This window comes from Poecilia formosa, unplaced genomic scaffold (assembly GCF_000485575.1).
Source record: "Poecilia formosa unplaced genomic scaffold, Poecilia_formosa-5.1.2 Scaffold201, whole genome shotgun sequence".
In the NCBI taxonomy this organism is placed as follows: domain Eukaryota; kingdom Metazoa; phylum Chordata; class Actinopteri; order Cyprinodontiformes; family Poeciliidae; genus Poecilia; species Poecilia formosa.
Window position 1 is genome coordinate 582,063 of NW_006800140.1, and position 12,596 is coordinate 594,658.

Here is a 12,596-nt window from a genome sequence, read left to right on the forward strand (position 1 = left end):
TGTTAGCATTTGGGCTTCATTTGTTAGCCTTCCCGCTTCATCTGTGAGCCTAGCTGCTTCACCACTAAACTCATTCACATGTTAGCCTATAATGCTTCAAGTGTTAGCATTCATGCTTCATCTGTTAGCCTAGCTGCTTCACCAGTTAGCCAAACTGATTCACATGTTAGCCTATAATGCTTCAAGTGTTAGCATTCATGCTTCACCTGTCAGCCTAGCTGCTTCTTTGAAACAGCCGAGTTTCATCCATCTATTTATCCAACATTCAACCAACCATCCATCTTTCTATCAACTCATACATCATACTTCCTCTTGTCCACCATCCATCTTTCTTTCAGTCCATCCAATCATTCATCCTGACCACTGTAGATTATTTGCTTTAAATCAACTATGAACTTTAAAATTGGGCTAAATCCAACTGAAATGTTTTATTTTTGTGACCATAAAATGTGGAGGAGCCCTGAAGCAACGATGCAGCGCTACAATCTGACAGATGGTTTTATCTTCAGTGGTTTTGACTTTATGAAAGCTGAGGCAACAATGCGACCATGCCCACTGTAACCACTTTAATTTAAGAGTTCAGAGTCGGTACTGGAGACAGGAATGCTGAAAACTTTCCCAGAGATTTACAGTGGCAGTGCTGGGTTTTAATTAAATAGTTTTACTGGCGGGACTCTGCCGTCTCCATGAGTCTGACCTTCACCATGAGCTCAGCCCGACCTGACTGTCCGCTCCTCCGCTCCTCACAGGACTACCTGGACCTGGCGGCGTCCACGCCGGCCGACGCCCTGCTGTACGACGACGCCCTCTCCGAAGAGGACACCCCACTAGTGGACTGTAATAACGCCCCTCTCCCTCGAACCCTCCCCTCCACATGGATTGAAAACAAGCTCTATGGTAGAATCTCCCACGCATTTACTCGCTTTTAGAAACAGGACACACGACTCTCTTTTTTGGCAAGCTGTGATTGGCTGTTTTTATTTATTTTTTTGTTTAGTTTTTTTAGCCGTAGTCAAGTGTGTGTGACTGTGACCTAGGCATGCTTCTTTTGCTGTTTGATTCTCCCATTTCACCGTAAATGAGAGGCTCAGTGTGGGAAGAAAGAAAAAAAGATCCTGTCTTTTGTTTTGTTTTATTTGGACCTGCTTCTAATGTGTGCTGACCAAAATATACAACATTCGTAAATATACACTATATTCTAATTTATCAGCCATCTATCATTGATGTTAATTAGCAGATGGCTCATTTTGCCGTTATGCTTGTATTGTTTGAAACAGTGGAGGGAACGGAGTGTAACATTTGAAACAGGTCCTCATTGATTCACTGTGGTTTGGAAGTAATTCTTCTGACTTTTATGTGTTTTTGAAAAGCTGAACAGAGTAAAAAGTAAGGCTTTTGAATGCAACTCTCAGGTGACAAAAACTGCATCATAAAAACACAAATAATTAAACATTTGTAGAACAGGCCACCATGAAATCCTCCAGTTTCATTATTTACACAAAACATGAATGTTAGCTTAATTTTCTTCAAAACAGATTAGTTACACTGGTAAGATGATATATTATTTAAAATTATGATAATGATTTTAATATGTGAGTTTATCTGCTCCAGTAAGTTATTTTAGTCTTTCCATAATTGACAGAAAAATGTTTCCTGTCACATTTAACTATTAAAAAAGTTGTTTCCTCATCTCTACTCATATTAAAACTCATAAAACACAGATTGAAATACGTCAGGAGTTTGTTTCTGTTTACAATTGTAAAACAAGGCTAAATATTAACTTTCTGAAAAAATCCAGTCTCACAGATTGATGTTCGTGGAAAATTTAGTGGAAGGAAAAAGTCTGCTTTGGAAGTGGAGCACAAACAATTCACGACATTTTAGAGATTGACAAAGTGAGAACTGCAGGTTGAGTGAGCGTGCTCAAACACGTGATGTGCTTTTAATTCAGCAGTTTTGAGAAAAAGTTTGGACACCAGAGATCTGCAGTCTGACTCAACCAGCTCATGTTTTTAAGTACAGATATATTAACAAATGCAAATTTGTAACAGTCTTTATTTTTTTTCCCTGAAGAATGACAAATAAAAGTACAAGTAATGTTTTTAGATTTTGTCTAATTGTCAATAGGTTTAACTCTATGTGCCATTTTAAAAAACTAGAAATAAAACAGCTGGTACTTTAAAAATTAAAAAAAAGATTTCCAAAAGTAAACAAGTTTTATTTGGCTGTCCTGGCAGAAAAATTGCTCTTCAGGTTGTAAATATTGCAGATTTATGTACTTAGAGGAAAATTTCATAAATCAGGGGTGTCCAAAATGTGGGTCGAAGGCCATTTGTGGCCCTTAAAATGATTTAATTCGGCCCATGACAAGTCAAGAACGGTAAAAATTTGGCCAACAAAATAGAATTGTTTTCTTTTAATAACTCAGCGGTTCACAGCCCTTTTTATGTTTTGAGTCCCTAATATGCCGATTTTTAAAATCTGTATATTGTTGAGCACTTAAAAAAGAAAAAAAAATGTTTAATGAATTTTAAACCTGCCAGTAGTTTAAATTTGTGACATTTGGCCCCCAGAACAAAATATTTGAAAACATTTATCTGCAGTTAAAGCTTCCTTTAATCAATAGTTTATAGAAAGACTGTTCATTAATCTAAACACTTTATAAATCATTAATAACAGTTTATTATGGTATAATAATGTAAGAACACATTCTCCAATACCAATAAACTTCAAACTAATGAACATTTAACACTGGGACTGGAAGACATTTGAAACATTCAAAACAAAATAAACAAAAACAAGAAATAAAATGAATCAATTCTATACATAAAATTATTCTTCAAAAGAGGAATAGTTGTGACAAAAACACCAGACTGAAGATTTTTATTCAGGTTTTGGTAGAAAGACAAAAAAGAGAAAGATGATCATCATAAAAATTGAAATTATTGAGCTTGTTTTATCAAGCGATTTACTGATTTATTGCAACAGGCCTAATAACTCCAGGTAAAATACAAAGGTGTAATTTTGGCTCTTCTCACCCTTAACCTATGCATAATACACAGTTATTAATGATTTATAAAGTGTTTATAGATGACTTAACATATCTATTAACCATTTATTAGCCAACTATTGTAAAGTGTTTTTTAAGGTGTATAAAATCTGAAACCTGGCCCAGCCAGTAAATAACACCACTGAGTTTGATTCCAGAGCCTTACTGCCTGTTTACCTCTCACAGAGTGCAGAAAAATGATATGTTCTCATTTTTAGGCATGTCATACCCCAGCTGGCCCGAGACGAGCCCGGTACCGCTCAACAGACACGATGCCACTAATCCGGTCTTTACAAGATATGCCAATGATAGTGTTTATGCAAACTGGATGGCTTTGCCTTCACCTGCTAAAGCTGTGGACAAGCTCGATAGCTAAAGGCAACGCTGCACTGTAGAAAACATGGGTAACTGCTAGATGTATATTTATTTTTCTGAGTTTTTGTATTGACCCTTTGCAACTACGTCACTTAATCACTGGAGGTGCCATGACGGACATCGGAAGTGAGGGATTGGGAGTATACGTAGTTCCCACAAGTCTGAACTGGAAGTAAAATGCAACATCTTGGTAGGCAATCACATGCAGTTTGAGACCATCAAAAAGAAAATATGTGGAAATTCTTGACCAATGTGCAAGAGAAAGATACATGAACAAAATGGCTACTGTCGGGATTGACCCGTATGAGACGGAAAAGAAAAATATGTCAGACGATGTGGACAAGCTGCCTCTGATCTCATACTTATTATTAACACGGAGTAAATGTTCCAAAAGATTTGTAAAAACGAACGAACTCTTCAGGTTCTGGTGACTGTAAGAGTAAGTGCATATGGTAACACACACATAGGCTACATGTCTGTATTAGCTTTAGATAAAAGCTACATTATATAAGCTAATTTTGCTAGTTCAGCAATAAGTACTACAGTAAATCTCACTATTTATCTTAGTATTACAGAGGTGGTTAGTGTGCTCAAAAATAGTAATCGAGTAATAGTTGCAATGTACTTATATTGTTTATAAGCTAGCTAGAGGAGGCGAGAGCTAGTTTTAAGCTTATGGCTTGTTTACTGTTGTCATAGCAACTGCCTACCAAGATGGCACAAACTTCACAGAAGTGTGATGTCACATGAGAAATATGTATTGAACAGATCGACTTAAGTGTTTTCCCAAGTTGTTTTGTTGCCAGTTTATTAACGGCTGCTTCTTGTTCAAGTCGAGCTAATTTGTCTGTGAATGTAACACACCATAGACAGCGTTATTTACAAAAGTTGGAAATAGCTAATTTAGAAACCAATGTTTCCTACCTCCTGATGTGTTGATAAAATTACAAATTTACCCTGAATTCACGCCACATAATTTATATCATAAACAGCGTTTCCTCCCTTTACTCCGGAGCAGCCTTAAAAACGAGATGCTAACCAGTTTTGTTTTTTTTCCCATACATGCTAGGCTACATGACGGTGGGGTATTTTCTCCATGATTACTATTGGTTAGACATGTACCTTCTGTATAATCTAATATTTGATTGCATCTTCCTAATCATACTTCATTATAAAGTTTATGATAGTTAAACTTCTTGCCCTGTAAAAAAGTGTTCGCTGCAAATCCGCCATTACACCGAGGGCTGCCTGTCATTATGATTGACAGCTGATATCCATCGCCGCCGTATTTTCCTCATTAAAAATTATACAATAAAAAATTACAAGTTTAGTTTGTATCCTTGTATGTTTTTAAGGTGAAATAAATTAAATAGCGATATTAGGCTACCTGATGTCTGTCTTTTTAAGTTGTCTCGACGTCCGTCATGGCAGAGCGGACTGGGCTCCGAACAGCGTGACGTCACACGCAAAGGGTCAATACCCGCCATTTTATTTGTTTTCAACTGTTATTTTTTTTATTTTTTTGTCGTTCAGACCAACCCCACGCTCCTCGTTATTACCTCACAGGTCATGCTGACCAAACTGTATCACTGCATGACTGTTGTGCCAGACTGTATGTCAGTGTCGATGTCTTTTAAGTGCCTGCGCTGCTTTCTACGACGGCCTCCAGCTGATTGAGGTTCCTGTTTCAGTCCAGAAGATTGAGAAAAAAACCCCAACAAAAAACCCGCTGTTTTCGTAACTGGATTGTTTTGTCCTGAAACTCTCAAACCTGCTTTGTGTTTCAAAGCTTCCAAAGAAAAATGAATGCCTGAACTCTTTGTTTTTTCTAACTTTTTTCTTCGGTTTTTACTAAAAATGACACTAGAGGGAGGGCTGGTCCAATCAGAGGAGACGAGGCTTAATGGCGCGACTCGGCGCACATCCTGTGTCTCATTTCCATTCTTTGTCATAATTATGTAAAGCAATGTGTGTTATTGCTGTTATGGTATTTGATTTTGTTCTGGTTAATAAAAAATAATAACTTCAAATCAGCAGTTTGCGTGACCAGTTTCTTCTATACAGCCGATAAATAGAATTTGAGTTTGGAATACATTGGAGTAGACCAGTGGCGCACCTAGAAAGTTTTCATACAGATGGCCATATACAGGGGTTATCTTCAGTCAGCACATAAATGAATTCATAACATAAAAAAATTATTTACATATGCTCCCTGTGTATACATTATGTTTTTACATTGTTTTTTATATATTATATATACGTTTCTGAAAGATAATGTTACCATAGTAAGTTGTGTTAACGTTTTATTCAGTTAATACAGTTGATTAACGTCCCTGATTTTAAAAACCATTCAACTTGCCATATTATCCAATAATGTTTCAAATGAGTCTTTAAAAACCCAGAAGAATATGGCTGGTATAATCTCAGGGCGAATCCTTCTAAATAACAGTCTAATCCGTCCATCATTGGTTACTTCTAATGGGTTTAATGAAGGAAATTAGTGAAACTAAAAATAAGCCCTCATGACATTTCCTGGTTTACTTTGGGAAACGTGGTGATAAAAATTGATAAAGATCAAACAGATTCATCATGTTTCTGAGCCAACTTCAGGGTTAATTCATTTAGCATGTCATCACAGATATCAGCTCTGGGTCATGAACTGCAGCTGACAAAACATCTGAGAAAAATTTAGCTCACTGTAGATTTTTCTGCAGCAAACATGTTGTGTCACTTTTCTATGTTGACATTTAAAAATAATTAGAATTGCAAAAGCTTTTATTCACATAGAGGTCAACTTTATGTTAAGAGTGAGAATTTACAGGGTAAAATGAAGAAAGAAACTGCAGTAAAAGTTATTTGACATCTTATATATATTATATTATATTATATTATATTATATTATATTATGTTACACGATCTCAAAAGTGCCATAAGAGTTTATATTAATGCTACTAATGCTAAGAAAGCGAAAAAATAACTAATTTGCCTTTTTTTTTTAAATAAACCCTAACTGTCCTCTTCATGATAGATTGTCAACATACATACACTGTAATACACACTGCTACAGGAAATATGTCCTTCATTATATATTTAAGTTACAAAAACATTTAATTTACCACGAGGAAATTGATGGCGTTCTGAGTTGTAAAATAATTATTGTGAGACACAGGAGAAGCGGCGTGATTTGTGACGTCACTCGCCAACAAAGCTCCTATTGGTTCTCCTGTGACCGGAAGTAGACTACTACCCACTCTTTTCTCTGTGCTCCGTGGCGCTCTGTAAGAAGAAGCTGGTGTCGGCTGCTGGTTTCGTGAGAAACATTTCCGCTTCGAGCACAGGCAGACATGGACGAACGCAAAACCAGGTGAGGAACATTTTTTAACTACCATCACCGTTTAATGAGCGTTAATTTTAGGGAGCTAGATAAGCTGGAGGCGTCGCGGAGAGCTCAACGTCTCTAAGGTCTCAGAACCTTCCGTGTTTCCGGTTTTGATTTTTCAAAATAAGACTACAGTTGTAAGTACACTAACGCTCGGCTAGTTCGTAAATTCGATGTTTAATCAATAAAAATGAATATTATTGAAACGTTTATTAACGTGTATCGGTTAAAAATTTAATATTGTTATATAGACTCCTCGTTGCATTCATTTTGTTGTATTTTAAGCGTTTATTTCCAATGTTTTTGTTGATGAAAATCAAAAAGTCAGTTCGTCTGAACTGAATACGACGAGACTGATAAAATATGGTCTTTAATTATAGAAAAGCGACGTTATAACCATGTTGTGTTTTACACTATCATAGAAAAGAGTGCTGACTTGACATCCACTTACTTTTTCAAACTGTCATCGCTAAAGAGGCTAACTGCTGTATCCAAGGTAATTCTTGGAAAGTTGAGTGGAAGAAAAATGTTAGACGTGTCTCACCGTGGTTAAGAAGAAGAAAGACTGGACTGTCTCAGTGGTGACAGCGGAAACTGAGTTCTGCCGGTGTTAATTTGCTTTGATTTACACTTTGAGACATAAATGGTGTCAAGCATGTTTTTAATGATTCATCACATGAACAAACTTATTCTGGTGTGTTTGTATTCACTCACATTTCTTATGTAATGGAAACACTGCAGTTGGAAAATTGTGGTGGTTTTTCAACATAATACTGACAAAGCTTTGGGCACATTTTTAATGGAAACACAGCAATTGCTACATAGCGTGATATTGATGATATTGATATCAGGAGTTTTATTTGTTGTTTTGTTTATTTATATTTTTATATTTAATTTAATATTTGATTTTCATTAGAATTTAGAGTTTGATATTTGAGAATATGTTTTTGCATTATTATTATACCATTATATTATATTACTTGAAAATGGTTTCAAGACATTATTGTTTATCCCAATAACTTATAGGATGATTTATCACCCAGTCATATTTGTTAAGTTGACAGGTGTTGTTATTTTGTGTTTTGTTGTTGTTGTTTCCTTCACAGGTGATTGTTGGAACAAAGCGGAGCCATGAAACGCCAGCAAAGCGTTGCGTTTTAGAGGAATACTTTGTGCGATGTGAGCAGGAGGAACGCGATGCAGACTCCCCAGCTGTAGGTCGCATGCGGACGTGATGCCCAGGCGGGGGTTCCCCTTGCAGGGCCGGGTCCGCTGGCTCCTGCTGGCCCTCTTCCTGCTCCTGGTGCTGCTGCTGTTTGCCTACCTGCTGGAGTGCACGCCGCCGGCCGACGCCAGCCAGACGCTGCCCGGTGTGGTGGGCGAGCCCTTCAACAGGGAGTACTACCAAACGCTGCTGCAGGAGCACGAGGAGCGCCACCTGAGCCGCGTCTACAGCCTCAAGCGCCAGATCGCGCAGCTCAAGCAGGAGCTGCAGGAGATGAGCGACAAGCTGAAGGTGATGCAAGAGAAGAAGGAGCCGCCGGGCGTGCAGGGCCTGGGCGAGAACCAGGAGCCTGGCGACCTGCTGGAGTTCCTGCACTCCCAGATCGACAAGGCCGAGGTCAACGCCGGGGCGCGGCTGCCCAGCGAGTACGCCCTGGTGCCCTTCGAGAGTTTCACCTCCTCCAAGGTGTACCAGCTGGAGATGGGGCTGACGCGGCACCCGGAGGAAAAGCCGGTCCGCAAGGACAGGCGCGACGAGCTGGTGGAGGCGGTGGAGGCGGCGCTGGACATCATCAACAACCCGGACGAGGAGGACGGCGTGGAGGAGGACGTCCCCGTGCAGAGGCAGACCTACACTGACAGCCACTTTATGGAAGGCAAGACAGTACAAACAAACAGAGCCTACGGAACAACAACAGGGCCAAAAATACAAACTTTAGTCTGAGTTCTGACTTCAATATTTTGATGTGAAAAGTACAAATTCTGACGTTAATCTCAGAATTTAAAGTATGAATTCTGATTGAAGTCAGAATCCAATTCCAATCTCTGGATTTTGACTTTTTTTTATCACAATTTTGACTTTTGGTTTAAACATCAGAATTTTTACTTTAAGAATTCTGAAATTAATATTTTGCTATGAAAAGTATGAATTCTGACTTCAATGTCAGAATTTTGTATTTAATCTCAGAATTCTCATAGTTGCAAAGTCACATCACTGCTTATTTTTGGCCCTAATCCTTTTCCATAAGATCCAATATCTGATCTTAATCTTTTTTAATCCTTAATTTATTTTCTAAAAAAGTAATTAGAAATTACAGAAAATATTTTCATTTCATTCATTCCTTGTGAGTTTTACAACAGAGCATTGGGCCCAGGTCACAATAATTTTGTTTAATTATAATAAAGTCGTAATATTAACAGACTATTGAGGAAATTTTATCTTAAAAATTTTCCTCTTTAAAAATTGAGGAAAAAAGTCATTTCAATGAGAAAAATCTCCTTATAGATCCGACATGACGACCTTGAAACAGACTCAGTTGTTTGCTCATTTCAAAGTTCTGCTGCTAATTTCATGTGATTTAATATTTCTTTACCTTTAAATGATACCAAGATGCTCAACATTCCTCATTTTACCTCATTCTGATCATTTACGACTGTATTTTTGCTGTGCTGTCTCCGTCTCGGCGCTGCAGGCCTGTACAGGACGGAGCGGGACAAAGGGACGCTCTACGAGCTTTTCTTCGCCAAGGAGGACTCCAGCAGCTTCCGGCACGTTTCGCTCTTCCGGCCGTTCGGGCCGATAATGAAAGTCCGCAGCACATCGGTGGAGACACTGGGGATGATCATCAACATCATCGTGCCGCTGGCGGGCCGAGTCGACACTTTCTCACAGTTCTTACAAAACTTCAGGTGGGACGACGAGCCTCTGTCTGTGAGAAATGAAGCTGCTTGTTTTTTATTTAAACAGCTCTGTGGGAACTGAACACTAGTGAAAATGAAATAATCTGTTTTCAGGGAGGTGTGTGTTCAGCGGGACAGGCAGGTCCATCTCACCGTGGTTTATTTTGGACAGGAAGGTCTGCAGGAAGTGAAGTCATCGCTGGAGAAAATGTCCAGGTTTGTCTTCTTGTGCTTTTATCACTTTATATTATTTTCAACAGTAGTTTTTTTATTTTTTTATTTCATCTTTATTTTTTATTTCAAGTTGCACAAAGTAAACACACATCTGTTCATTCTACTTGGACTTTTCCAGATTAATTCCCAACCACAACCTATGAAATGTCGTTTTTCCCTGCAGAGAGGAGACTTTCTCCAATTACACTCTGATCCCGGTGGATGAGGAGTTTTCTCGCGGCCGCGGTCTGGACATCGGCGCCAACGCGTGGAAGAACGGCGACGTCCTGATGTTTTTCTGCGACGTAGACATTCGTTTCTCCCTGGACTTCTTGAACACGTGCCGGCTCCACGCCGCTCCCAGTAAGTTCCTCCACATGTTCAGGATCTTTATATTCCCAGCTTAACGCTCCTCTGTTTAATGAATTTTCTCATGCTTTTGTAGATAAGAAGGTTTTCTACCCGGTTGTGTTCAGTCTGTACAATCCGGCCATCGTTTACGGAAGCTTGGAGCTGGCTCCACCTATTGAACAGCAGCTGGTGAGGCGCCTCAACATAACGCTCATTTTAACGTTGAATAACCTTAAATTATGTAAAATCTTATCTCTGAACTTTTATCTTCAGAGTCACAAAAAAGACGCTGGATTTTGGAGAGATTTTGGATTTGGAATGACCTGCCAGTATCGCTCAGATTTCCTAAACATTGGTGAGCAACAAACAAGTTACATCGGTTTTCATAATTATATTTATTTATTATGTTATAGCGACTTAAAACACTTGTATCTGAAAACCCATCAATTTTCAATTGTTTCCATTAAATGAGAAACACAGTTAAAATTGCACATGGAGTTTATTTACACAACAAATCATTAAACCAAATTCTCCTTCTTCTTCCTGTTGTCGTCTTCGTGGTTTGATCCAGTAGAAACATCATGCGACTCCTTTGATGCAGATTTTTCATACATTTTTGGCTTAATTACAGCTCTGAGTGTGCTGTTCTTTCAGCAAATGGCCTTTTTGAGAGACTCCAGTTAATCAATCCAGTTGACGAATAATCGATTAATCACAGTATCTGATTAATCAGTTTGGTCTTAAATCACTTAATTTTATTCCTTTTTGTTGCAGCACAAAATACTCTTATAGTCGTTTATTGGTCTGCAGTGAAGATGCTGTGGAGGTTAACCAATCAAATATCAGGATCACTCATAGATATAGTAACAGAGCAAATAATTATCAAATAAATACTGAAATAAATTTGTATTGACATAGATATGTATAAATGTATATGTATATATATAAGTTAAGTTTTATGAGTTGTTTAGTTGCAAATTTAGTATAGTTTCTATTATTTGAATGATTAATTGTGATTCATCGTTTCAACACATCGTTTCCTGGGTTTAATGTCAAAAACCATCTGAGATTAAAAGAAATTTATCGATTGATGTCTTTTTTCCTGCAGGCGGCTTTGATCTGGAAGTGAAAGGCTGGGGCGTGGAGGACGTCCACCTGTACAGGAAGTACCTGCGGAGCGAACTGATCGTGATCCGGTCGCCGGTGTCCAGCCTCTTCCACCTGTGGCACGAGAAGCAGTGCGCGGACGAGCTGACGCCGGAGCAGTACCGCATGTGCATCCAGTCCAAAGCCATGAACGAGGCGTCGCACCCCCACCTGGGCATGCTGGTCTTCCGGGACGAGATCGAGGCCCACCTCCGGAAGCAGGCCTTCAAAACGCAGAGCAAGATGGAGGCCTGAGGAAGAGACCGATGTTCCCAAACGAGACTTAAAGCTGCAGTACTCAACTTTTATTAAAAATAGGTTTCTACACGTTTTATATGAAACAGATAATCTGCGAAAAGATCGATCTCCTCCACCTGAGCTATTGCCTTCTGAAGAAATGTATCAAAAACAACCAATCGGAGCCAGGAGGAGGGGCTTAGCGCTGTCAATCATCATCGTGAACGCACTGATAAATGTCCGAATGATGGAGAAACAACTTCCTGTTGCAGTAAAAACAGCTTATCCTCCATCATTGGTTGTGAGGCTCACTAGCCTAGCATTCATGACAGAAGAAAGAGGGGGAGGCTGAATGACAGCGCTAAGACCCGCCTCCTCCCAGCTCTGATTGGTTGTTTCTCGATAGTACAGGGAGAAGGCAGAGAAGGTTTTTTTCTTCAGATCATCTGTCTCTTATCAAACTGTCACAACATGAAGACAATTTAAACAAAAAATGTAAAAAAAAATATAAAGTTACATACTGTAGCTTTAAAGGGGCTTTGCAGCAAAAAGACATTTAATCCTGATTAATGGAAGACTTGGCGGTGTACAGTGCACCAGTTAGTTAATGGTGGTTAATCACCATTAACTAATTTAATCGGCTGAATAGTGATTAATCGATCCTTCTGCTTTTCTCTGCACAGCTGTAGACAGATGAATGTAGAAAAATGTGAAACGTGGCACAAAATGGAAGCCTTACGATCAAATCAGCAGTATTTAAGGAAGACTTAGCGTTATACAGAGGACCGCGTTTTGTTTCTGGGAACTTTTTGAAAATCGGTAAGTGTGACCTTGAGGGTCAGCGTTTCTTCGCCGTCTTCTTGCTGCTTCTGAATGTGAAACATTTCAGCTGCTTCTCAGACACGGAGGAGCAGCATAGGCAGGCAGCACCCAGCTGCGTTT

General features: G+C 39.0%; 2 protein-coding genes across 2 annotated transcripts in view; both read left to right on the forward strand.

Moving 5' to 3' along the window:
- ret (ret proto-oncogene receptor tyrosine kinase) overlaps positions 1 to 5,457 on the forward strand; it is a 36,255-nt gene extending 30,798 nt beyond the window's left edge. The window contains exons 20-21 of the mRNA XM_007566921.2: positions 750 to 897; positions 3,268 to 5,457. Coding sequence (XP_007566983.1) covers positions 750 to 897; positions 3,268 to 3,425 — 306 coding nt within the window. The 3' untranslated portion in view covers positions 3,426 to 5,457. The remainder of the gene's footprint in view (positions 1 to 749; positions 898 to 3,267) is intronic.
- Positions 5,458 to 6,649: 1,192 nt separating this feature from the next.
- On the forward strand, positions 6,650 to 11,770 carry csgalnact2 (chondroitin sulfate N-acetylgalactosaminyltransferase 2). The gene is made up of 8 exons (XM_007566922.2): positions 6,650 to 6,788; positions 7,910 to 8,683; positions 9,500 to 9,716; positions 9,822 to 9,923; positions 10,105 to 10,283; positions 10,366 to 10,460; positions 10,545 to 10,626; positions 11,380 to 11,770. The coding sequence occupies exons 2-8, from the start codon at positions 8,038 to 8,040 to the stop codon at positions 11,670 to 11,672; spliced, it is 1,614 nt and encodes a 537-aa protein (XP_007566984.1). The 5' UTR covers positions 6,650 to 6,788; positions 7,910 to 8,037; the 3' UTR covers positions 11,673 to 11,770.
- Positions 11,771 to 12,596: the final 826 nt, after the last annotated feature.

Coding starts and splice junctions, on each gene's coding strand:
- csgalnact2 (XM_007566922.2), top strand. CDS start 8,038: ATGCCCAGGCGGGGGTTCCCCTTGCAGGGCCGGGTCCGCTGGCTCCTG. Junction 10,461..10,544: donor CACCTATTGAACAGCAGCTG/GTGAGGCGCCTC, acceptor TTTTATCTTCAG/AGTCACAAAAAAGACGCTGG. Junction 10,627..11,379: donor CTCAGATTTCCTAAACATTG/GTGAGCAACAAA, acceptor TTTTTCCTGCAG/GCGGCTTTGATCTGGAAGTG.